Source organism: Balaenoptera ricei, chromosome 17 (assembly GCF_028023285.1).
Source record: "Balaenoptera ricei isolate mBalRic1 chromosome 17, mBalRic1.hap2, whole genome shotgun sequence".
Classification (NCBI taxonomy): Eukaryota; Metazoa; Chordata; class Mammalia; order Artiodactyla; family Balaenopteridae; genus Balaenoptera; species Balaenoptera ricei.
Window position 1 is genome coordinate 33,920,064 of NC_082655.1, and position 26,151 is coordinate 33,946,214.

At 44.2% G+C, this 26,151-nt stretch overlaps 1 protein-coding gene across 3 annotated transcripts in view; it reads right to left on the reverse strand.

The window, feature by feature from the left end:
* Positions 1 to 26,151, reverse strand: part of BAALC (BAALC binder of MAP3K1 and KLF4) — a 95,268-nt gene that overhangs the window by 15,598 nt on the left and 53,519 nt on the right. The window contains exon 2 of one of the 3 annotated variants that reach the window (XM_059901391.1): positions 1,637 to 2,056. The exons of the other annotated variants lie outside the window; for them this stretch is intronic. Coding sequence (XP_059757374.1) covers positions 1,932 to 2,056 — 125 coding nt within the window. The 3' untranslated portion in view covers positions 1,637 to 1,931. Of the gene's footprint in view, positions 1 to 1,636; positions 2,057 to 26,151 lie in introns of those variants that run through there. 3 annotated transcript variants of the gene reach the window in all.

Consider the following 26,151-nt stretch of genomic DNA (forward strand, 5'->3'; position numbering starts at 1 on the left):
TTGAAAAGCAAGAGGAGGGAATTCCCTGGCAGTCCAGTGGTTAACTCTCTGCACTTACAATGCCAAGGGCACGGGTTCAACCCCTGGTCTGGTCAAGGAACTGAGATCCCACGAGCCATGTGGCATGGCCAAAAAAAAAAAAAGAGAAAAGCAAGAAGAGGACTACAGAGAGAAATTCATGGATAACGAGTATCTGATTGAAAAGATAAAAGGCGGCCCAGGGAGCATGAGGGCGAGTGCCAAGTGGGAGACGAGAAGCCAGGAGAGGCCCTGTCATGGCCGCAGGGAGGCCAAGGGCAGCCAGGTAGGTCAGTCATTCTACTCCTCCACCAGCTGAGGCCAGTCAGCAATGACGGAGCAGTCTGTGAGGGTAGGACATTGTGATATGAAAAGAAATATATATTTGGTCTTTGTCCCCAGTTCCTGGCATAGAGTTCCTAAATCTCTTGCCATTTCCTGAGTAATAGGGATGACAGCAGCACCTTTTGTTACAACATTTGGTATTTGCTCGCACTTCATGACACAGAGCTCCCAAATTCCTTGGAATTTCATGAGTGATAGGACAGAGAGGGCACTATTTGTTATAACAAGGCAACTCCTGGTGGCCCCCTAGATAGCTTCAGAGGGGGGCTGGTTGCCAGGAAGACCTAACCTTGATTAGGAGCTTGGAACTTTCAGCCCCACCTTCCAACCTCTGGGGAGGGGAGAGGGGCTGGAGATTGAGTTAGTAATTGATGATGCCGCATGATGAAACCTCCATAAAAATCCCTAAGTGACAACGTCTGGGGGAGCTTCCAGGTTGGTGAAAGCACATATGTGCTGGGAGGGTGGCACACGCCAAGTCCACAGCATCAGAAGCTTGTCAGAAGCTCCTGCACTTGGAACTCTTTTGGAGTTCTAGGTACCTCTTTATCTGGCTGTTCATTTGTATCATTTATAATATCTTTTACAATAATCTGGTATACATAAGTAAAGTGTTCCTCAGTTCTGTGAGTCATTCTAGCATATTACTGAACCTGAGGAGGGGGTATGAGAACGCTGATTTATAGCCAGCTGGTCAGAAGTCCAGGTGGCAGCCTGGGACTTGCAACTGGTGTCTGAAGTGGGGGAGAGGCAGTCTTGGGGGACTGGGCCCTTAACCTGTGGGTCTGTGCTAACCCCAGGTAGTTAGTGTCAGAATTGAATTGAGTAGTAGGACACCCAGTTGGTGTCTGGAGAGTTGGAGAATTGGTTGATTTGGGGGATAAAAACCCACATATTTGGTGTCAGAAGTATAGTGAGTAGAAACAGCACAGAGAGGGCCTTGGCTCAGAGAGAAGGGCAGTGCTCTCAGGGGCTAGTGACACCTGAGAGAAAGAGAAAAGTCATGCCAAGAAGGCTGGCTTTCTGAAAACAGTACCAGTAGAGTAAGCCAATAGTTGTTTCCATCCTTGCCTTCCAAGCTGGCTTCTTAAATAGATGCAGCTGATGTTCTAACAGGAAATTTCAGTGACAGAAATTAGTACAAAAATAAGAATAAACAAACAGTTGGAGAAGGTCAACACCAAAAAAGAGAGACAACAAACTCTATAATGGAGATCTCAAAGGAAATGGAATTAATACAGGATGTACCACAGAATTTTAAGTAAGTGTATTTAATTTGCTCAGAAAAATAAGGGAAGATAATATGAGGACAAGAGTGACCAAAAAGGTTCAATTAGAAATATTTGGAATAATAGTTTCGTTTCTTAAAAACTTTTATTTATTTATTTATTTTTGGCTGTGTTGGGTCTTCGTTGCTGCGCGTGGGCTTTCTCTAGTTGCGGGGAGCGGGGGCTACTCTTTGTTGTGGTGCGTGGGCTTCTCATTGCGGTGGCTTCTCTTGTTGCAGGACACAGGCTCTAGGTGCGCAGGCTTCAGCAGTTGTGGCTCGCGGGCTCTAGAGCACAGGCTCAGTAGTTGTGGCGCACGGGCTTAGTTGCTCCGCGGCATGTGGGATCTTCCTGGACCAGGGATTGAACCCGTGTCCACTGCATTGGCAGGCGGATTCTTAACCACTGCGCCACCAGGGAAGTCCCTGAAATAATAGTTTTAACTGTTGAAATGAATTTTAAAAACTCAATAGAGAAGCTGAATAGCAGGATAGACACAGTTAAAGAGCAATTTGGTGAACTGGAAGAGCAAGCCAAGGAATTCTCCTGGAAGGGGTAAGTGAACGTATGAAAAACACATTAGGAAACACAGAATAGAAATCCAGAAATTACAACCTTAATCTAAGAGGAGTTCCAGAAAGAAGGAGCAGAAAAAAATTGAGCAGAAGCAATACTCACAGAAATAATACTAAGTATTTCTCAGAACTGAAGAAAGACATGAAAGCCCAAATTGAAATAGCCTACCAAGGGAATGTAAATTGGTGTGGCCATCATGAAAAATAGTATGACAGTTCCTCAAAAAACTAAAAATAGAGTTGCCATGTGATCCAGCAATCCCAATCTTGGGCATATGCCCAGACAAAACTATAATTCAAAAAGATACATACACTCTTATGTTCACAGCAGCACTATTTATAGTAGCCAAGACATGGAAACAACCTAAATGCCCATCGACAGATGAATAGATAAAGAAGATGTGACATATATATATACAGTGGGATGTCACTCAGCCATAAAAAAGAATGAAATAATGGCAACATGGATGGACCTAGAGATTATCATACTTAGTGAAGTCAGAAAGAGAAAGACAAATATCATACGATATCACTTATATATGGAATCTAAAATACCCCACAAATGAACATATCTATGAAACAGAAACCGACTCACAGACATAGAGAACAGTCGTGTGATTGCCAAGGGGGAGGAGAGGTGGGGGAAGAAAGGATTGGGAGTTTGGGATTAGCAGATGCAAACTAGTATATATAGAATGGATAAACAACAAGGTCCTACTCTATAGCACAGGGAACTATATTCAACATCCTGTGATCAACCATAATGGAAAAGAATATGAAAAAGAATATATATGTATAATTGAGTCATTTTGCTGTACAGCAGAAATTAACACAACATTGTAAATCAACTATACTTCAATAAAATTTAAAAAATATATATGAAATAGCCTACCAAGCACTTGGCAGGACAAATAAAAAGAAAAACACAACCCAGACAGATCTTAGTGAAATTTCAGAATGTCATTGATAACAAGAAAAGTTTCAGAAGAGGGAAAAAAATCAAGAATGAGATTGACATCAGGCTTTTCATCAGCAACTAACAGATGTAAGGAAACTATGCAACAATGTCTTCAAGATTTCAAAAGATATACACATTTTAAAGTCTTCTGCAATTCATTGCCAGATTTATCTCTGTAAGTCTTTCTCCAATCACCCTATTGCCCTTCTGCTAACAGTATATGAAATGGCAATGTTCCCCAAACCCTCACAAACACTGAACATTTTCTTGCTTCTTATCTTTGCCAACTTAAGAGGCAAAATAAATTATCTCATTGCTTTGGTTTATACTTCTTGATTTACTAGAGATACTATTTATGTGCCTATTGGCTAATTGCATGTATGTGTTTTTTTTTTTTTTTTTTTTTTTTTTTTTTTTTTTTTAAAGAAAGCTGCGTTTTATAGCTACTACTTTATTTATTTATTTATTTATTTTTGGCTGTGTTGGGTCTTCGGTTCGTGCGAGGGCTTTCTCCAGTTGCGGCAAGCGGGGGCCACTCTTCATCGCGGTGCGCGGGCCTTTCACTATCACGGCCCCTCCCGTTGCGGGGCACAGGCTCCAGACGCGCAGGCTCAGTAGTTGTGGCTCACGGGCCCAGCCACTCCGCGGCATGTGGGATCTTCCCAGACCAGGGCTCGAACCCGTGTCCCCTGCATTAGCAGGCAGATTCTCAACCACTGCGCCACCAGGGAAGCCCCATGTATGTGTTTTTTAATTGTCAAGTCATTTGCCTATCTTACTTTTGGGGTGTTAGCCTAGGTTTGCTTTCAATCAAACTTAAGGAAAACAAACAAAATCCTTTCCCAGAGTGTTGAGAAATTATTTGCCATGAGGCAGGCACAGTGCGTCTGATATACTAAGGGAGGGAGGAGCAGAACTGATGAGGCTGCAGTCCCAACGCAGCGGAGGGAGTAATGATCCAAAGGACACACATGTCCACATGTCACCCACCTGCTCTGCAAAGTGCAGGCTCTCGACCATGGCCACGGGATAGAAATCAGAATTCAAAGCATTGTAAGTCACAATAGAAGATGCCTGGTCCAAAGTTTCCTGACTGGCATGCACTGTGATTAAGTTCCAGATGTGCAGAGAAATGGATTCCTTCAGCTGGGCCCGCCCCAAATCTTTGTGCCCCTCTTCCTCCACCAGCTGGCAGCCTGCCCCCCCTCTCTTCCCATCCTCCCACCATCCTGTATCAACAGTGCCTCAAATGCATGTGTATAGACACCCCAGCACACATACTCAATCTCCATCCCCACTGCTCCTGCAAACAGCTGTCCCTTGGCCTAGGGGAGTGCAAACCCGGAGAATGAATCGGGTAAAGAGGCTCATGAAGACCCTGGAAGCAGGTCTGGTGTGATTTGTGCTGGTAATTCCAGGGTCCTGGCACCCACAGAAGAGTCTAAAACAGAGCTTTGGGACTTCCCTAGTGGTCCAGTGGTTAGGACTCAGCGATTTCACTGCTGTGGGCCCGGGTTCAGTCCCTGCTCTGGGAACTAAGACCCCGCAAGCCATGCAGCGTGGCATGCATAGATAGATAGATAGATAGATAGATAGATAGATAAATATAAATAAAATAGAGCTTCTCATTGTGGTCCAGGCAAACTCTTGTTACTGGTCTGCTGTGGGATAAGTATAAAAACTGAACACAAGCATTTGGAAATATCTATGACAATCTGACACTGCTGGAACACCAAAGATTGAACTTGTCTGATCGAAGAGGGTATAAGACCAGTACCAGTGCTGTCAAACTCACATGGTGAGTCACAAATGCTGTGAGCTGTGTATTAATCACGCACATAGGATCACATATTTGTCTGTGATGGACTGGGGGAAAAAAGGCAACTGGTCCTGAAGGAGGGATGGAGGCTTTGGTAGGTATGATCCCTTGGCTCCTGGATAACTTGCCCTGTATGGAAGGGTGGAGCCTGGGGGCGGTGGGCAGAAAGGGGGGGTCTCTAAAGCACAAGACCAAGGCAGATACCTTGCTTACCTAAGTGTAGGGTGCTTCCTGCCCTTGGGGCTGCTGAGTGGGATTCAACATTGGCCAGTACTGCCTTGACTGTTTACCGCAAGGGGCCATATGGATGTTACCATTTTCTCTGTGGGTCATAACTTGGTACCTGGGTTGAGGGCAGCTAAGAGGCCCTACCGAGCCATCCACTGAATGCACCATGGTGCTTCCAGCTTGCGTCCAGATGACCCCCACTCTGTCCCACCCTAAGACACTTCAAGATGCAAACCTGACCCCAGTCCTCCCCTTGCCCATGGCCAGGCCCCTAAGGGGGTTAGAGGACCTGAAACACAGCTCCCTTCCCCCTTCCCCCGCAAGGTAACCCAGTTGACCCAGGAGGAAAGTGGCAAGGCAGGCAGGGGAGGCTGAGGGCGCCAGGGGCCAAGAGCAGACAGTGGAGAACACATCGAGGGAAGCAGAGAGGCAACAGGAAGTGGGACCAGGCATGATTTAGAGCTCCAAGCCCCTGGCACACGTGCCATTGTCCCATAGGATTTCACATACAAGACACAAATTCAAAGACAAAATTATTAAGAATTTCAAGACGGCGACTGCAGAGCATTAAATCCTAAGCACAGGCCCCTTCTGAGCCCGGCAGGCCCTGTGGGGCTGCACTGGTTGCACACCCATGAAGCCAGTCCTGACAACACTTAAAGGAGATCAAGGCAGAGCTGCCGTGGCTGAAGTACAAATAGGCAGTCCTTCCCTCTAAGCAGCCCAGTTATTCCCTGGGCATCTCTACTGAGCCTCAGGGCTTCTAGAAACCCTGCTGGAAAGTCACTCATTTGGTCTAGTGTTTTCAGTTTTCATTGGTAACTGAACAAAAGTTAGAACTCTGTTTCCTTTTTTTTTTAAATATTAATTTTTACTGGAGTATAGTTGTTTTACAATGCTGTGTTAGTTTCTGCTGTACAGCAAAGTGAATCAGCTATACGTATACATATATCCCCTCTTCTTTGGATTTCCTTCCCATTTAGGTCACCACAGAGCACTGAGTAGAGTTCCCTGTGCTGTACAGTAGGTTCTCATTAGTTACCTATTTTATACATAGTAGTGTATATATGTCAATCCCCATCTCCCAGTTCATCCCACCCTCCCTTCCCTCCTTGGTATCCATACATTTGTTCTCTACGCCTGTGTCTCTATTTCTGCTTGGCAAATAAAGAACTCTGGTTTCTTAATCCCCAATCTGGGGACTTCCTCATTGATTAAATGGGAAGAACAATTCCTACTTCATGGGCTGTTGTAAGGTGTAAACAAGACAATATATATTAAGGTTCTAACGTGTTTGGCACATACATTGTACTTATTATTACTTATGGTCCAACACCAGCTGCCTTGTCTCCTCATGGCATCTCGCTCCATTAGCCATATTAGTTACATTCTTGATTTATGAGTCACACAATCAGGCCCTGTGAAGTGCTAAAAGACTGGCCCACTGAGGCTGATACACAAGCAGGAAAGCTCTGACCATAAGCAGGGAGACAGGGCCAGGCTTGAGGGCTGGCACTGCCAGCGAGCAGGATCATCTGCTCAGTGTGGTCAAGAGTTCACTGCAGGGGGTCAGGAATATGGGGTCATTTACTGTTACTTCTGCCTGCAATAAATCAGGTGGTTTTGCTGCATGGATTTTTTTTTTTTTTTTAAATAACAACCAGTTTATTATCTCTCATGATTCTGTAGGTTGGCTAGGCTCAGCTGGGTGGGCTGCACGGATTTAATTTGACATGTATTTTCTAGTTCCCAAAATAATAAACTCAATATTAGAAAACCTATAAACTATAAAAGCGCACAAAGGAAAAATAAGTTTTACCTCATCATGCAGAGATAACAAGGAGGTGATGTCCTTCTGACAGATGCTATTGGTGCCCCCGCCAAGGTTCACTTACCCGACCCCTGCACGCATCCCCCAGCTGTGGTGGATGCTGGTGGCTGATAGCTCAGGCCTGCCCTCTTCTCCTAAGGCTTGTCCTTGGCCAAAGGAGGCCCCCTCATGGGCAGAGGCTTGGCTGATTATGTCAGGTACAGCCCATGGCCGATAAGTGTCTAAAAGTGTGTGGGTGGGATAGGTGGGGGAGAGGTGTGTGTACGACAGCCCAGCCCCCTTGCCCCTGAGCAGGACAACTTCTACAAAGCAACTTTTCTCCAGAGTAACTCAGGGGATCAGGCCGGGGCTAGACTGATCCTGAAACTGAATCTTTGCCCAGCTCCAGCCCCTGGCCCATCCTGCTTCCCTTGTTCCCTCCCTCACACGGTTCTCCTCCAAGGAGCATCTCCAGGAGTCACTCACATAAAATGCCCATGTTGGGCTCTGCTTCTAGAGAACCAAACCTAAGACAGCATATATACCCTGCATGCTGGATACGTTCTGTCTGCCCCTCCCCACTCACTCTCCCCTCCTCTTCACCCTGCTCCAGGTCCCAGAACACTGACTTGAAAGCACCATATTAACAGGCTCCCTTGCCCACTGGCTTCTAGTTGGGTTTGCCAATGGGCATCATTAGCTACTGAGGTGGAGGTTTTTCAGCAGCATTCTGAGGTCGGGTCTTTATTTTCTTAGCTCCCTACCGGCAGGGTTTCCACCGGTGCACCGTGTCCTCTATACACTCCTCCACCAGAAAAGGGTAGAGAACCAAGAAAATCCAGGGAGGTTGTGCCATTAGGAGGTTCCTGAGGACTTCAAGGAGAGCTCACAGGAGTGGTGGGAAGAGAGAACAGATGGTAAGTTGCTGAGTAGGGAGGTACAGATGCTGTATCAGTCAGAGTGCATAGCTGCAAGCAACAAAAATGGACGCCGGTGAATTAAAGTAGAAAAGTGGCTCATTTAAATGATCTGAGGTGCTCAAAGAACATCTGGAAGGGCTAGAGGTTGAGACACAGAGGCTATCAGTCAAGGAACAATGTCCCAAATCCTTCTATGGAGCTTGTCCCACCAACCCCTGGACCCTGGAAACTCACCTCAGCATTGCTGCCACACTTATACTAAAACATTGTTGTTGTTTTTCTGAAATTCAAGTTTAATTGAGTGTCCTGAATTTTATCTGGCAACCCTACTGGGTGCCAAGTGCCCCAGACTGGGGGGGACATTGTTGTGAAAGTTGCATTGTACTAGACCCCGATCTCCATCTGCATCTCTACTCCACACCACCCCTCTCATGCCGAGTGCGTGGAGGAGCGACCCTTATTTTATAGGAGAGAAAAACTGAAGTTTAACTCAGGTTACGTGTATTTCCGAAGTTTGTGGTCTTAGTAAGTATTCACATTTCCTTTGAGGAAAAACTCCCAAGCAGGCAGTTCTCAAATTTTAGTGTGCATGAGAGCCACCTGAAGTGTCTTTTAAAATATAGATCTTTACATCTAATCCCCAGAACTCCTGATTCAGTAGGGGCCCAGGAACATGCATTTTAACAAGTTCTTTCCATCCAGTGATTCTGAAGCAGGGAATTCTAAAGACTTCACTTTTAGGCTCCTGACATAGAGATCAACACTCCTACTGGTTTTGAAGTTTGCCTGAAAAATGTCCATCTCTATTTCTTTCCACAGTGGTAGTAAATTGAGGGACATTTGTGTGCCCCTAGGGTATGTCTTTTTTGGACACCCTTCACAAAATGTTCATTCCACCCGTAAGACAAGCCAAATCACTGACTTTGCCAAAAGATGGGAAACAGCTGTGTCCAAAGCTTGATGATAAATTGCAGCCAAGGACTTCTTGCCGGTTTCTTGCTATTTGGGAAATGGAGCTGGGAGAGGGGCAGAGCATAGAAGATAAAAGATGATAGCCAGAAGCCATGTGGGGAGCAGGACAAGGGGCAATTCCTCCTTAGCCCTCAGTGAAGGTGATCACAGATTTCAAAGTCACTGAAACCACCTGCAAGTCATTCCCTCAATGATCAAAATCCAAAGTATAAGTAATTAGCAGTCTGTTTGGGAAGAATCTCCTAAAGTCACATCAGATAAAATTCTGACTCATCAAACACTATCTGGGCTCAGGCTCGGAACACATAGGTGATGGTAATTCTGTGTGAACTGAGTTACAAATTAAATAAACTGCAACTACCCAGCCACTTACTGAGAATCTGTTTCCTCATTTTTCAAAATGAACTAGAACAGGAAGGTGTCTGTCATTTCTTCAATCTGATGGGTAATTTTTAAACATATACAATGTGTAAGAGGCTTATACAAAACTTTTTGTATGGCTAGTATAAGAAAATCCTTAAAAATGGTGAGCAACCCTTACATTTACTGTCAATTGATTTTGGGCAAGGGTGCCAAAGCAATTCAATGGGGAAAGAACTGTTTTTTTCCAGTGTGTAGGATAACTGACTATCTACACGCAAAAGACTGAAATTGGAACCCCACCTCACAATATATACAAAAGTTAACCCAAAGTGGATCAAAGATCTAAATGTAATTGCTTAAACTATTAAACACTTAAAAGAAAACATAGGCATAAATTTTCACGGCCTTGGATTAGGCAATGGTTGCTTAAAAATGACCCCAAAAGCATAAGCAACAAGAACAAAAAGTAGATAAATTGTAGATCATCAAAATTTTAAACTTTTGTACTTCAGAGGACACCATGAGTAAAGTGAGACGACAATTCACAGAACAGGAGAACAATTTTTGAAATTATGTATCTGGTAAGGGATTCTTACTCCCCAAAACTCATACAACTCAACAATAAAAAGACAAATAACCCAATTAAAACATAGGCAAAGGAAGTGAATAGACATTTCTCCAAAAAAGATATGCAAATAGTTAATAAGCACATGAAAATATGTTCAACAGCACTAGCTATCACAAAGATACAAATCAAAATCACAATGACATATCACTTCACAACCACTGGAATGGCTACAAAAGAGACAGATAATAAGTGTTCACAAAGACGTGGAGGATTTGGAACCCTCATACACTGCTGGTGGGAATGTATAATGGTGCAGCCACTTTAGAAATCAGCCTGGCAGATCCTTCAAAGATTAGACATAGATACCATACGACCCAGAAATTCCACTCCTAAGTATATACCCAAGAGAAATGAAAACTTACATCCACACAAAGACGTGCACATGAATGTTCATAGCAGCATTATTCATAATAGCCAAAAAGTTGAAATACCCTAAATATCCACCAATTGATGTATGGATAAATAAAATAGGTATATACCTACAGTAGACTATTATTTGGCAGCAAACAAAATGAAATACTGATACATGCTGCAACATTGGGAAACCTTGAAAACATTATGCTAAGTGAAAGAAGCCAGTTACAGAAGGCCACATATGGTATGATTCCATTTACATGAAACGTTCAGAAAGAGGCAAATCTACAGACAGAAACGTAAATTAGTGGTTGCCTGGAGCTGGGGTGGTTGGGTGGTGGGGATGAGGAACGACTGTTAATAGACACAGGATTTCTTTTTAAGGTGATAAAAATGTGCTAAAATTGTGGGGATGGTTTCAGAGCTCTGAGACTATACGAAAAACCATTTAATTGTACACTTGAAATAGGTCAATTGTATGGTATGTGAATTATAGCTCAATGAAGCTGTAATTTAAAAAATGGTGAGCAACACATTTTGGAATGTTATACTGTCTAGAGAGAATGAAGCACATTTGGATTTGAACAGCAATAGTCAGGGAGAGGGATTGACCAGTGGATTTCAAGTCTATATGGACACCTGCAGCACTAGCCTCACAGTCCCCAAAGGTCATGGGTCCTGACTGGGAGGGCACTGGAGATGAATCACCAGCCTGTCACATCTGCCCTTGGCCGTGGGGCTTGGTGGTGGAAATGGCTCCGCCACCGTGGTACCCAGCAGCGTGCAAGAAAGATGCCTGCTGAGAGCAACAGCTGGAACGGAAAGGACCACGAGAAGGAAGGAAAGTCCCATCTGTCCTTGGTGAAATCAGGCCTGACTTCTTCTCTCCCCAAAGAGACACCCAGGAGACAGCAAACAAGCTAGTGAACTGGGAGGCAGCCCAAAAGGAAAACTCAAAACCTCACTTTTCTTCTCCCTACTGATGCCCTTACAACCTGTCAGTCTTACCCTTCCCTCTCTCTTTGATCCCCTCAGTGGCACCTCCCTTCCTTGCGGCTTCCACTCCTGCTCTGAGATCGTTACAGAGCAGATTCTCCAGGGTGGGTGTGGGCCATATCTCTGCGTTAATTACCGTGCGGCTGTCTCGACTCTGTAATGAAAACTCAGTTCTCCCTCCCATCAAAGATCTTATTGCTTTTCTCTTCTGACTTACTTCACTCTGTATGACAGACTCTGGGTCCGTATATGTATAGCTGTTTCACTGTGTTATAAAGCAGAAACCAACACACCATTGTAAAGCAATTATACTCCAATAAAGATGTTAAAAAAAAAAAGATCTTATTGTTTCTAAGGTAGGCAATACTGCTATGACCATAACAATACCTTAGGCTTTTCTGAAGCCTTCCTCCCAAATTGCTCAAAACACTTCTCTGATGTCCTTCCCTGTTCTCTTTGTCTTTCCTTGAATACTTCTTTTTTTTTTTTTTGGTGGCTATAAGGTTACAGGTTATTTTTGTTTGTATTGAAGAAATATTTTTTTAATTGAAGTATAGTTGAAGTACAATATTATAAAAGTTACAGGTATATTGAATAATTATCTTAGACTTTAAAAATGTCTGCCTTGTGTATTAGTTTGCTAGGGCTGCCACAACAAAGTACCACAGGCTGGGTGGTTTAAACAACAGAAATTTATTTTCTCACAGCTCTGGAGGCTAGAAGTCCTAGATCAAGGTGTCAACAAGGCTGGTTTCTTCTTCTTCTTCTTTTTTTTTTTTTAACATCTTTATTGGAGTGTATGCTTCACAATGTTGTGTTTCTGCTTTATAACAAAGTGAATCAGCTATACATACACATATATCCCCATATCTCCTCCCTCTTGTGTCTCCCTCCCACCCTCCCTATCCCACCCCTCTAGGTGGTCACAAAGCACGGAGCTGATCTCCCTGTGCTATGCGGCTGCTTCCCAGTAGCTGTCTATTTTACATTTGGTAGTGTATATATGTCCATGCCACTCTCTCACTTTATCCCAGCTTCCCCTTCCCCCTCCCCGCGTCCTCAAGTCCATTTTCTACATCTGCATCTTTAATCCTATCCTGCCCCTAGGTTCTTCAGAACCTTTTTTTTTTTTTTCAGATTCCATATATATGTGTTAGCATACGGTATTTGTTTTTCTCTTTCTGACTTACTCTGTATGACAGACACTAGGTCCATCCACCTCACTACAAATAACTCAATTTCGTTCATTTTTAAGGGCTGGTTTCTTCTTAGATCTCTCTCCTCGGCTTGTAGATGGCTGTCTTCTCCCTGTGTCATCCCTTTGTCTATCTGTATCCTAATCACCTATTCTTAGAAGGACACCAGTCATACTGGATTAGGACCCATCCAAATGACCTAATTTTACCTTAATTACTTCTTTAAAGGGTCTATCTCCAAATCTAATCACATTCTGAGGGTACTGGTTGTTACATCAATATCCCAATTTTGAGGGGACACAGTTCAGCCTGTAACACCTTGCTTTTCCTTTTATAAAATAATGTTTCTATTTTGCTGATATAAGAAATAGATGTTTCATGTAGAAAACTTGACTATATTGGTAAGAAAAATATAAGAAAATGAAAATTATTCATAATCCCACCAACCAGTGATAGCTGTTAGTTGACGTTTTCCCTACTATGTCCTCAAACATTTTTCACTGCATTGACACACATAGTTTTTAAGAAATGAGATTATACCCTAAGCCTGTTCCATTTTCCCCCTTATCTATCACACCATTTCTACTCAGGCTCATTCCTCCTTCATCTGTTTCTTCCTCTTCATAGATCACTTATTCTTTTATCATCTGTCTTTCAATTATCCCAACATTTGAAAAATATTTATTCAGTGGCCTACTATGTGCCAGGCGCTATGCTGGGTGCTGGGCTTATACCTGCGACTGAGAGTCCAGTAGGGCTGCAGTCTCTCAGCTCAATCCTCCCCCCACCCACCTTCCTTTTCCTCCTGCCTCTCCCGGTCTCTTCTAAGTCCCCGAGTTCCACACCAGAGAGGATCCCGAGGATGGAGGGAAAGATTGAATTCTCATTGATGGGAGAAGGAAGACAAGAATTTGAACTGGTGTTGACACAATTCTCTGTGAGAGATGGAGGGCGAGGCAAGGCAGAGGACACTCAGAAGACAATAAATCAGATCCATCATGTACCTGACTCTGCCTTCCTCATCCACGTGGCCCAGTCTGGAGCCCACCTTCTTACTCAGGCTGAAACTGCCTTTCCAGGGAACTGTTCACCCGAGCAACCGCCGGCACCTTGACAAGCGGTGTCCTTCCCATGGAACACTGTCTCAGGGAGATGCACCGATGCCTCAGAAGAAAGTCCCACGAGTCGGGTGGGAGAAGGACGCTCCTCCAGTGGCTGGGGCAGTCCTTGGCCACGGCCCTGCCCCTCGTGGTCCCATTTCTTGGTAAGTGAGCTTGAATGGGGAGGCTTACTTTGATCTTTTTTTCTTACCTCATTTCCTTATGTGTCCAGACAGGCATCCTGCTTGTGGCCTGGCTTCTTTCCACAAAGTCTGCAGATCTAATCAGTCAGGGATTTAAAAGCACCTGGGGGGCTTACACCTCACACTGCTCCAAAGGTGGCTGGCTCCTTGAGAGTCTCCAAGGCCTGCCCTAGACTATTGCTTAGTCAGTGAAATTTGTCCTCAGGGAAAAAGTCTTCCAATGCAATTATCTTTTTGCCTTGGTTCAATCACTTTTGGGGTGGTTAGCCCTTTAAGGAAGTGGCAGCTGGCTTCCTGTTTTTTTGTTTTAAACTCCTTGACATTTTCTAAGTTTAGTACAACCAGCTTCTTCAGCAGGCTCTTTCCAGGCCAGCTGTAGCTGGTACTAAATTGTTCTCTTAGGTGGACATTAGAAATTTCGTTGTAAAGCCTTATTAGATGTAAGAAGTATATTTGGGTCAATCAGAATTAGGAGATTTAGGTCAATTGAATTGAAATTTTAATTCTTGAACATGTAAAATCATCCAAAGCAATCTATCAGTCCTCTAGCATCTCTGAGTGCCTCCCCTGTGCCTACCGGCACTGGGCTGTCCTTAGGGGATATAAAAGACTTGCCTGCCTGGATCCTTCCTGCTTCTGTAATTTAATTGGAAATTTAATAGCTTATTTAAGAATTCCTGGAAAACAGAGCCATGCAAACTTTAAATAACAAGGTATCATTTCTTACCCATCAGAGTGGCAAAAGAAGTCTGATAATATTAAATGTTGAAAGGGTGTCAGTGAATGAGTTCTCTCATATATTACTGGTGGGAGGGCAAACAGAACTATATATTTTGGAGGACAATTGGTAGAATCTACGCAAGTGTAAAATGTGTGTGCACATCATGACTCAGCAATTTCAGTCGTCAGTATCTACTGTAGAAAACCACTTACCAGAGAGGCCTGTCAAGGATGTTCTTTACACCCCCATAACAGTGAAAAATGGAATCAACGTAGCCATTCATCAGTTGGATAATTACTAAATTAACTGCGTTTTATCTATACTGTGGAATTGTATACAATAATTTAAAAGTATACAGATTTATGTAGATAGAAGTCCAGTATATAATAATGAATGGAATAAAGCAAGTAGAGGATAAATATGTACAAATGACAGCTTTTGCGTAGGAAAGAAAACACTATATTACATACTATGTTATTATTGTTATTTTTTTGCATAATGATACACACACACATATAGATGTGTATAAATATATCTATCTATCTGTATGTGTGTGTGTGCATGTGCATGTGTGTGTGTGGTGTGTATACACCCAACAAACTGATAACAATGTTTATCTCTAGGGAAAAGACAGGAGACCAAGATCAGAGGGTGGTTATGGGGACTTATCTATTACAGTTCTACTTTTTAAATATATTACTCGTGAAATAAAAATGATTTTTAAAAAAACTAGAGCTAGGTCATATTCTGTCTTTTCTCCTTGGTAATGGCTTTGGACCCACCCAGAATATTTGGCTATTTGGCTATTTGTTTGTTTATTGGCTGTGCTGCTCGGCTTGCAGGATCTCAGTTCCCCCACCAGGGCCTGAACCTGGGCCACGGCAGTGAAAGCACTGAATCCTAACCACTAGGCCACCAGGGAACTCCCAGAATATTTGGCTATTTAATTTTTAGTTGTTAGATTACATTTAATCATCAAATATGCTCTCAAAAATGGTAATCAAATATAACGACGCCCAAGAACAAGGACGATACACAAGAATTACTGCATTGCTATTAGCCTATTCTATAAAGGCAGTTCAACCACTTTAAAATCAAGGGGTGAGGGACTTCCCTGGTGGTCCAGTGGTTAAGAATCCACCTTCCAATGCAGGGGATGCCGGTTCAATCCCTGGTTGGGGAACTAAGATCCCATATGCTGCGGGGCAATTAAGCCCGTGCTCTAAAGCCGGCGCACGGCAGCAAAGATCCCACGTGCCGCAACTAAGACCTGACGCAGCCAAATAAAAAAAATTTTTTTTAAATATTAAAAAAATAAATAAATAAAATGAAATCAAGGGATGAGATGTCTGACTCTCTGTGGGGCAGTCAGACAGTTCACTGAGGCACCCTAACAGTACATGTGGATAGAGCAAATTATAGTTGTTGGTAAGAACCTGGGGGTTACTCATGTGACTGAGTTCAGATGTGGTTAGTCCTCACAGGAGAGAGGATTCTTGAGCAGTGTTTAAAAGGAAAGACCAGGCGGTTTTGGCATGAAGGGTAATAGAAGAAATGAAACAAAATTCACATTTGTGGGCTCCCAATAAGTGCCAGCCCCATGCTCAGAGCTAAAGATATAAAGATGGAAAGACTCCTGAAATAACTGGTAGCTAAGAGCATAGGTCTGGAATTTGATTCCCAACTCCACTTCACTATCGCACCAAGCTTCAGAGTAGGTGTTATGAACCTCCCCCCTCCTTTTTTTTTTCAGAAGCGGAAACTGAAGTTCAAGGAGGTTAAGTAACCTGCTTGAGGTCAATACCAGGCTTCTACCCAATGTCAATCAGACTCTAGAACCTTTGCTTTCACATGCATTTGTGTTTACTCACATCATTTAAAAAAATCTACAACGAATCATATTCTCCCTTTGCAGGGCTAGGCACTAACAAGGAGATGTATGGTGCCATCAAAATAAATGAAAGGCTGCTTGTTTGTTGTTTTATAGATAATCCACAGCTCAAGAGAGGTCTTACTCCTCCAGGGTGGAGCAGGTCTTTGGAATACTTCAGAATCCAAGTAACTTGCCAGCAGAATCAAGGTCACACTGAAGCACAGACAGCGAGGAGATGAGTATATTTAATTAAACCACCTTTGTGCATTTTCTACCCGTTGGACTCCTGATATTGTCGTCCTGCCAGGTGCTCAGCCCTCTGGTCCCCCATGGAAAATTCAGCGTCTCTTCCCTAACACTCATTTTCTACACTCAGCACCTCCCGTTTCAGGGATGCAGCCAGTTGGCCTTGGACAATCTCTACTCCAGGTGGGAACATGACTACTTGCTTGGGGATGGAAAATAATTCCAGGGACGCTCACAAAGCCAGGGTGTTGCAGGCATCTGGTGACCCAAGCAAGAGGGCAGAGAGAAGCAGCCAAACAAGGAGGAGAAGGGAAGGTGGCCTGTGGATCCATTCCTCACCAGGCAGCCGGAACAATCTTTTAGAACCACGAATCTAATCCCGGCCCACCCCTCCACTGACTTCTCACCGCCTTTAGGCGAAAGACCCCAATCCCTACACGCCCACAAGACGCTTGGTGAGTTCTCCTGCCTCCTTGGGCTTCACGGGTTCACGTGTGCTATGCTCCTGCCCTGTTGTATGCAAAAGGTGCCTCACCCCCTATACACGCTCTCCCTTCTACTCACAATGCTCTTCTCTCGGCCTGGCTGATTCTCCGTCTCAACCTGAGCGTCACTTCCTCGGGGGGCCTTCCCAGACTCCTCCCTCACACTGACTTGGGTTCCCCTGTTTCCCTCCCAAAGCACCCTGTACGTCTTTGAAGCATTCATCACTGTTGGAATTTTTTGTTCCAGACCTGCCTGCCCCACTAGTGTGGTTGCTCCACGAAGCCAAGGACCGTGCCTATCTTGTTCATGACCAGGCCTGGCATGTATTAGGCATTCGAGAAATGTCTGTTGGAAGAGTGGCGAACCACTGAGCAGGTTGCCAGAGCTGGTATCATCACTCAGGAAGAAGCTGCCATATAGACCTCTGTGTGTTCAGTGTTTTCTCCCTTGATGTACTGAACAGCCGAAATTCCAAAGGAAGCAAGTGCAAACGTGCAACATGCCAGCAGTTCCAATGACTGTGGAGGTATCAGGGAGTAGAGGAAAGAGCTCACATAAACAGTATAATCAGCCCCCAGGAGAGACGTGTCAAATGCTGCCAGCCACTCACCCCACACTCCTCTTCAGGTTACTGTGACTCCCAGGGGCTCCCAAGGCTGCCGTCTTTCCAGGATTTGGGGCTGCGTGCAAACCCAAAGGCCGTACTGTAGGTCTCCCCAGATTCCATTTGCCCTTTGGGGGCTCATGCTGCAGGAAGGAGGGATGGCTTCCCCTTATCATGAATGTCACAGCCCTCTGGCAAAAGCAGTTCTCCCACAACCTCAGCCCAGTAAGGTCACCCTGTACCCACCTACAGGAAGGGCTGGTGACCAGACTGGGCAATGCTGCCTGGGGGCTGGCGACGGTACAGGCGAGAGGTGAGTCACACTGGCCTTTCCTTTCCCCTCTCTACAGATGGCTGCCTCACTGCTGGGAAGGGGAGTCTTGATGGTGGGGCCTGGGAAAGGTGCCAAGGGCCTAACCCCTGGGCCTTTTGAGTCCAGGCAGGAAGGTCTACAGGGCCAGCTTTGTACCAAAGAAGAAGAACCCCCCAGCCTCCAAAGTGCTCCTTCTTTTCCACCGATGCTTGAAATTCCTTACCCAGGGGACAGTATCTTTTATACTATGATTAGTGCTAAGGTATAAATTTTAGTTCCAGGAGAGAGAGCATGGTAACTTAAATTCACCTCTCTCCACCTCTCCCAATCTTTTAAAAGCAGAGAGGACTCTTGCATGCTAGAATGACCTCATGGCTTGCTTCTGAGTTGAAGAATCCAGGTAATTAACGGGTAGAAAGGAAATCAAAGAACAAGGAGACATTAAGTTGATTTACTTATTAGGGTCTAGGCGGAGAAGGAGCAAGAAGCAGAAAAGCCATGTCAGGGACAGAAAGAGGAAGGAGAGAGATTTAGGGAGAAGGGAGCCACTGTCTGGTTTGTAAAAAATGTCTGAGTCAGAGGATTTCAAAGAGATTTGATTGTGCATCAAAAGTAAACTCCTTCCAAAATCCTGCCATTTGTGACAACATGGATGAACCTGGAGGGCATTTTGCTTAGTGAAATAAGCCAGACAGAGAAAGACAAATACTGCATGGTATCACTTATATGTGGAATCTTAACAATAACAACAAAAAGTTAAACTCATGGAAATAGAGAGTAGAAAAGTGGTTACCAGGGGCTGAGGATGGGGGAAATAGGGAGAGTTTGGTAAAAGGGTACCGACTTTCAGCTATAAGATGAATAAGGTCTGAGGATCTAATGTATAACACGGTGACTGTTATAATCACCATACAATACTTTATGGGTGGGTGATAGTATTATAGTGGGTGATAATACCATACTGTATAATTGAAATTTGCTGAGAGTAGAACTTAAGTGATGGGTATGTGTTAATTAATTCGATGGGGGGAAATGCCTTCACAATGTATGCATATATCAAGTCATGTTGTACACTTTTAATATCTTACAGTGTTATTTGTCAATTATACCTCGGCAAAGCTGAAAAAAATAAAAAACTCCTTCTTTTGTGATACTTTTCTTGTAAGATAGAGCAGGACTTGAATTGCTTTTTTCCCCTTCATTCCATATCTCTGAATCTGCCTCCATTTTGAGACTGAACTTCTTGGGGCCCTAAGTGCCTGTGAGCTGAATGACTTAAGTTCATAGTCATTCAGCAAGCGTCACTGGTGGCCGGCTGGCTGTACGTCCAGGACACGCGTGCTACAGTGGGGCAGCATTGGAGCCAGGCAGGCCTGGGTTCAAATCCCAGCTCTGCCCCTTACAAGCTGTGTGACCTTTCCAAAGTGACTTAATAATAATGTTCACCTTTTTTTCCTTTTTAGGCCTACCAAGTATCAAACTCTCTGCTATAACTATTTCCATTTTACAGACTAGGACACTGCCTCGGAGAAGCCACGAAACTTGCTCAAAGACAAACAGCCTGCCAATGGCAAAACCAAGACTCAATACTCAGATCTGTGTGACTCCAAAGACATCTTGTTCCCATCTTCTGTCTGTGTCATTGTCCCACTACTTAGCATCACTAAGCCTCAATTTCCTTGGGTAAAGGATGAGAATTATGATATCTGCATCAAAGATTGGTGATCAAAGGGAAAAAGGGTAGGTGAGCCTCGCTCTGGGCCTGGCTGGCACACAATCAGGGTTGATTTCTCAACTTCCCACCCCCAGGCACAACAAGAGCTGATATCAGATCTTTTCTTAAGAATAAAGGGATGCGGGGGTACTAGGTGGGTGAAAGAAAATGGAGAAAAGAGATGGAGAGAAGAGAGTATTATCAAAGATCAACTGTGCCAATTCTACAACTTTGTCCCAGATCCAGTCAGGGCACAGCAACTCCTAAAGGGTGTAGGACCCAGAGACTACAGGGCCCCAGGAAGCCCATCAAGAGGTCAGAAGGTTGAGCTAATGCAGGAGCCCCAGATTACAGAGCTGGCTGGTACATTAAGGTCTCTTTACTATATGTTATCAGAGGGCTGATATGTGACACATGTGACAGGGATAAAAGATAAAACACAGTATCCACAAGCCCTCACTGGGCCTCACCTTCTTTAGAAGGACAGATCATTTGGTGCGTGGCCAGCTATGGGCCTTTGTTGTGCTGAAGAGAAATGCACAGAGCCAGAGAAAACAGGTCATGGACCAGCGGTTCATGAATATTTACTGCACTTTTCCGACGTGCCAGGCTCTGCTCTAGGGCTGGAACTCAGCAGAGAAGGAGGGAGAGACTCAGTCCTTGCCCTTTGGAGGAGATGTTCAGGATGCAGGCAAGAAAGATGTCCAAGAGGTATTGTTGGTGGCAAAGTACAAATATAGGCCAAAGAGAGGCAGAGGCCAGAGCACAGGTGGTCACAGGCACCTTGTCAAGGAGTTTGTCCTGTGGGCAATGGCAGCCGGAGAACAGTGTGGAGGATCCACTGGAAGGGCTTGAGCCTAGAGGCAGGGAGTCCAACACGGAGAGCCTTGCCTTTGGGGCTCTGCCCCCTTCTGGAGACTCCCTTAGCCCTCTGAATGCATTTTTAAGGTGATTAATTTCCCAGCTGGAGTCACCAAATTGGAAACCACTCTCAGAAGGCTGCGACTGGTAATTATGCCACTTCAGAAAGATGCCTTTTGCTGAAATACACACCTGACAAGTGCAATTGAATATTTAGAAAGAAAGGGGCAGAAAAGGAAAACAATAGTAAATTAATTAGGATAATCAACTGTAACCACAGTCTAGATGAAAAGGTTTTCAGTAACAATTTCAAAAGGACACAGCCAGAATGGACAGGATTAAGCTTCACAAGCCATTTTCTACAGCTCACTGTGAATGTTTAAGTAGTTGGTGAGATCTCAAATCCCTCTGCAGCAGTCACATAAGACAGATACCATGAGATTTCTATCAGAAGCAGAAATAAAAACTCCAGTGGGGCTGCTTTGATTTTGTATTTCTAAAATGCACTAATTGGCTCTTATATCCCCAGTTCCTGTCTCTGATCTTTCCCTGGATAGTTTTAAAAGCAGGTTTAAGCTTAATTTTTTCTTCTTTGAAGTCAAGTTCAAGCTTCCCACCCTCAACAAGTTCCTGCAAGGTTCCAGGAGTAGGTGCAATTGGCTTTGCTATAAATCATATTACCATTCTTGATATTTACAGAAGGAGGTGGCTCTTCCAATGGAAGGGTTTGGCCCACGTTACCTGTAAAGTCAGTAACCTGCTTGTGTGACCTGATTCCATCCCAAATGCACGGATTCCATTTTGAAACAGGTTCTGCTGAGTTTGGTATAATAGAACCAAGGGATGTGAAGCCTGAGAAAAATCAAAATCCCTTCTAGGGATTTTCTTCATTGTAAAACAATAGCAAAACTGATTTTTCTCCAAGCTTCCCAAAGTATCTGGATCAGACCTCAGGAACATACCAGAAGGTAGGTAGCCCTGTGGGAAAACTTCATGAGCCCAAGGTCAGGCAGGGACTTAGACAGATGCAGTCCTGGGACTGGCATACTCAGGCCACTACTGACCCCTGGCTCTGTTGTTGCTGTCCAAAAAAATCAGCACATGGTGGCTCATACTTCACTGAGAAGATGGAAACTCTAAAAATCCTTTCCGGGGTGGAGCCCGTGCAGGGTGGCAGGGCGCCAAGGCCCGAGCCATGGGACCTGATCGAAGGCGGCGCTGAGGCCGCTGGGCCCCAGCGGGCCGCCCTAGCCGCTGCCACGGGCATCAAAATTTTACAAGTTATCAAACATTTCTGGGCAGGTCTAACCAGAAATTCAGAAACGAGAAAGGAAAATCCAGTCAGATTTAGAGATCCAGTTTAGAGAGAAGGTACTATGGACTGCTATAACCTTCTTCATCTTCTTACTATGTTGTCAGATGCCACTATTTGGAATCATGTCATCAGATTCTGCAGATCCTTTCTACTGGATGAGGGTTATTCTTGCATCCAACAGAGGAACTTTAATGGAATTGGCTATCTCCCCAGTTGTAACATCTGGTTTGATTATGCAGTTGTTAGCAGGAGCCAAAATCACTGAAGTTGGAGATACACGCAAAGATAGAGCCCTATTCCATGGAGTCCAGAAACGTGAGCATCAACCCCATTAAAGAGCGTTTTCCAAATTTGAGAAAAAACAAAAAAAAATCTTTTCCCCGCTCTGTTATAATATATTCCTCTCTCAGAGACTACCTCCATCTTCACCTTCAATTTCAACTTCATCTTCAACTGAGTTAAACTTCAGTTTAACTCACATCTGATATCCAACCCTCTGCCGCTATCTGTTCACCTCAACCAGTACCTGCTGAACCCAATACACGCCAGACACTTCACCAGACTCTGGTGCCTCACAGAGACACAGTTACAGTCTTCACCCAACAGGTACTCACATTGAGCGAGAGAGTCAGATATAGAAATCACTGCAGTCCTTATACATCAAGTCATCCTTGTGCTCCAGTCTCAGAATGACATCAGACTGAAGGAAACCACGTTCAACACTCCTAAATTATTAGAAAATAATCTAAATCCTTTACTTGCTTTTCTTAGAGATAAGCAAAAGGAGTTCCAGTCATAATCTACTGCAACACTTTATAATATCCCTAGATCCATACTGAATTAGTAATTTGGGAAACCAAATTATGGGCATAGTGGAAATATGAGGAGAAGTTCAACGACATGGAAGATGATGGATTAAAGAGGATGAGACTGGAGGAAGGAAACTTGGTTAGGACTATTACACTCTCTGGAGCCAGGAGGGGATGAGGACTTCAACTCAAACAGTGGGGTGGGGAGTGGGTTGAACGGGATGGATTCAAAAGATAGTTCGGGGAAACGAGAGGGTGAGATTCAGGAGGAGATGCCCACGGTCCTGCAGAACCAGCTGCAGTCCAACTTTTCTACATGGAAGTCCCTCAGGTCACGTTAGACTCAGCGTATACAAAGTAAGCTTACCATATTACCTTCGATCCAGTTCCCTTCCTGACTCTCTCATGTATGTCAGTTATGCCATGAATTTTCTATTTCTAGCCTCTGGTCTTAAAAGCTTGTGAGTTATTTCCTTTCTCTTTTTCTTCTTACCTATCATCAAGTCTGACACTAAGCTTTGTCATTTCTTTCTTTTATGCATCTTCCCAAATAGCTCTTTACTCTCCTTTTGCTCCCATTGGAGAGGTCCGGCTCACCTCTCCTCTAGATTACTGCAAGAGCTGCCAGCTGGCCTCCTTGATTCCAGTCTCTCTCCACTGTCCAGAACATCTATATCATGACAGAAAGACGAATCTTCCCAAAGCCTGGCTTTCCTCCTCATGCCATATTGCCGCACTGCATCAGATCCAAACACCTCTGCCCTGCTCTAAAGAGCTCCATTGTGTGGGCTCACTGTCATTACACGGCTTGGTTCTAACTACACACCTTACCCTCCAGGCAGGCTGGCGTCCTTATATTCCCCAGAAGTGCCAAGCTCACGCCCACCTCGGTAACACTGCTCAGGGTGACCTCTTCCCTGCAGGGCTCTCCTTCCCTCCTTCACCTTTCCAGCCTGGTGACGGACGACACGGACCAGTGCTTGCTCAACAACATCCACACCTGTCATCAACAGCCCCCAGTTCAGCACTAAATGACTCCTTGTTTATTCCAAGTGCCAAGGTATTCTCTCCCTAGCTACGATGTTCATTCCCTAGGGAACAAAGTCTGTCACTTTGCCCAGCTACTTCTGCTAACCTAAGAAGAAGAAGGATCTCAAGGGAGTTTTGGCATTTTAGTTTTTGCTCTCATTTTAAGAAAAAAACACTATGTTTTTCTTAAATAAAGCATGGGAAATATAACAATAATTTTGGAACAAATTTGCACACTATTTGTTCTCTAATTCATTTTTAATTATTAAATTACATATTTTATTTAAAATGAAACTATAACATAGGTTTAAGTCTTATAACCTCTTAGAAAACATGAATATCACCATCTCTACAAACTATAGTGGATATAGTCCATTTTTTTTCCTTCATCAGAATTTTTAATGGTCCTAAAAAGAATCAGAAGGGAGTTTCTATTTATAGAGAGCCTATTACATGTCAGGCGCTGACTAGTTGCTTTCTTTTAAGCCTCCCTACTATACTGAGACAGGTACAAAGGCTTTTTTTTCTTTAAAATTGACTTTTATTTAAAAGATATGCTTAAAAATAGCACTTGGGTATGAAGTTAAAGAAATGCAGTTTAAAGTCTAATGGAAATTAAAAGTACTTCAATTGCCTTTTTTTTTTTTAAATTAATTAATTAATTAATTTTTGGCTGCATTGGGTCTTCGTTGCTGCGCGTTGGCTCTCTCCACTTGCAGCGAGCAGGGGCCACTCCCCGCCGCGGTGCACAGGCCTCTCACTGCAGTGGCCTCTCCTGCTGCGGAGCACGGGCTCTAGGCACACGGGCCTCAGTAGTTGTGGCACGCAGGCTCAGTAGTTGTGGCGCACGGGCTTAGCTGCTCCGCGGCATGTGGGATCTTCCCAGACCAAGGCTCAAACCCGTGTCCCCTGCATTGGCAGGCGGACTCCCAACCACTGAGCCACCAGGAAGCCCCAATTGCCACATTTTGACTTTTCAAAGAAAATAATGAAACATTGCTTTAGAAAGTTGCCTAATAAAATAAAGATGTGAGATTTCACAAGAAATTTTAAGAAAAAAAAATTTTAAGCATGAATAAATTAAGATATAGAAAAATATAAGTGTTCATCACAGTTGAATACATGGTGGCATATTATCAAGAAAATATCAAACAAAGTGTTTATACATTTCATGTATTGAAAGGTTGAGGCAGGGGAGGGTGTGTCAAATGCGGGGACTCTATAAAGAGTATAACTGGAGGAACATGCAGGCAATACTTCCTTTCCATCAGAGGTTCCTTTAAACTCCCTGCACCTTCCCAGAATCCATGCTCCCCACACCGTGCAGTCCAGTTTGCTTAAGCATAAAATTATCAATCCTTTCTCATTTTAAAATGATATATTCTTCATTAGAGATTCTCTCCCTGATCTCCATAGTAATCCCACAGCCCCTTTGATAGAACCTAACATTATAAACCAGGGCAGTCGGCTTGTCCCCCACGGCTACAGTATCTTTTTCCCAGTAACCTCACCCTCCCACCTTCTGACTGGGTCATCTGAGTTGGAGCATGTGACCAAGCGCGAAGCCAATCAACACTCTGCATTCTCAGGGACTATGGGATTGGCTCAGGGGTATCACATGACCCAAGCCAGAAACTCTCAGGACCTCTGCAGGAGCTAATGGAAGAGGCTCTCTTTCCCACTGGACTTGAATCCGGGAGCTTTGAGGTGGGGCTGTGGCAGCGCGAGGGAAGACCCTTTCTGAGAATGGAGCCCACACAGAATAAGGGGCTTGAGAGACGGACAGGGAGACATGGGGTCCCTGACATCATGTAAGCCTTGAACCCAGTCTCACCGCAAGGCAGTCCTACACCTGGCCTTTCTGTTACCTGAGCCAATTACCGTCTCTTTTTTGCTTAGTTTTATCTTGGTGGATATTGATCTGTTTGTTTATTACTTGCCACCAAAAGAGTCCTAACTGACTCACAGTGTAGATCTTCAATAGCACTCATCCAAGTTCTGTTCTGAGTTGACTGGACATCAACTCACAAAAGATTCTCTCAAGTTCGAGCTTAAGCTGGGACCGGCACTGGAGTTCAGACACGTCAGGGCCAACTGGTGGGAGCTAGCGGCATATTTGCATTAGCCTTCCCCAAATAACTCACCCTAAGGGAAGAGGAGCCAGGCCCAGCAGGCCTCACCCAGTATGGAGAAGAGCCAAGCCTCAAGGTCGGAGGGGAGGAGCAATTTTAAAGAGAATCAGCCTTTAGCCCTGAGATCTGTCTTCTGTCCACAACCTGACCCAAGGGAGCATAAGCAAAAATTCAGAAAGCTGCTTGTCAAAAATTTATCTAAGTCATAGGGTACAAACAACACTACCTGGGGACCCCGCTAAGATTACAGCATAACACAGAAATGGGAGAGAAGTCTTCTTTCCTACTTGATATT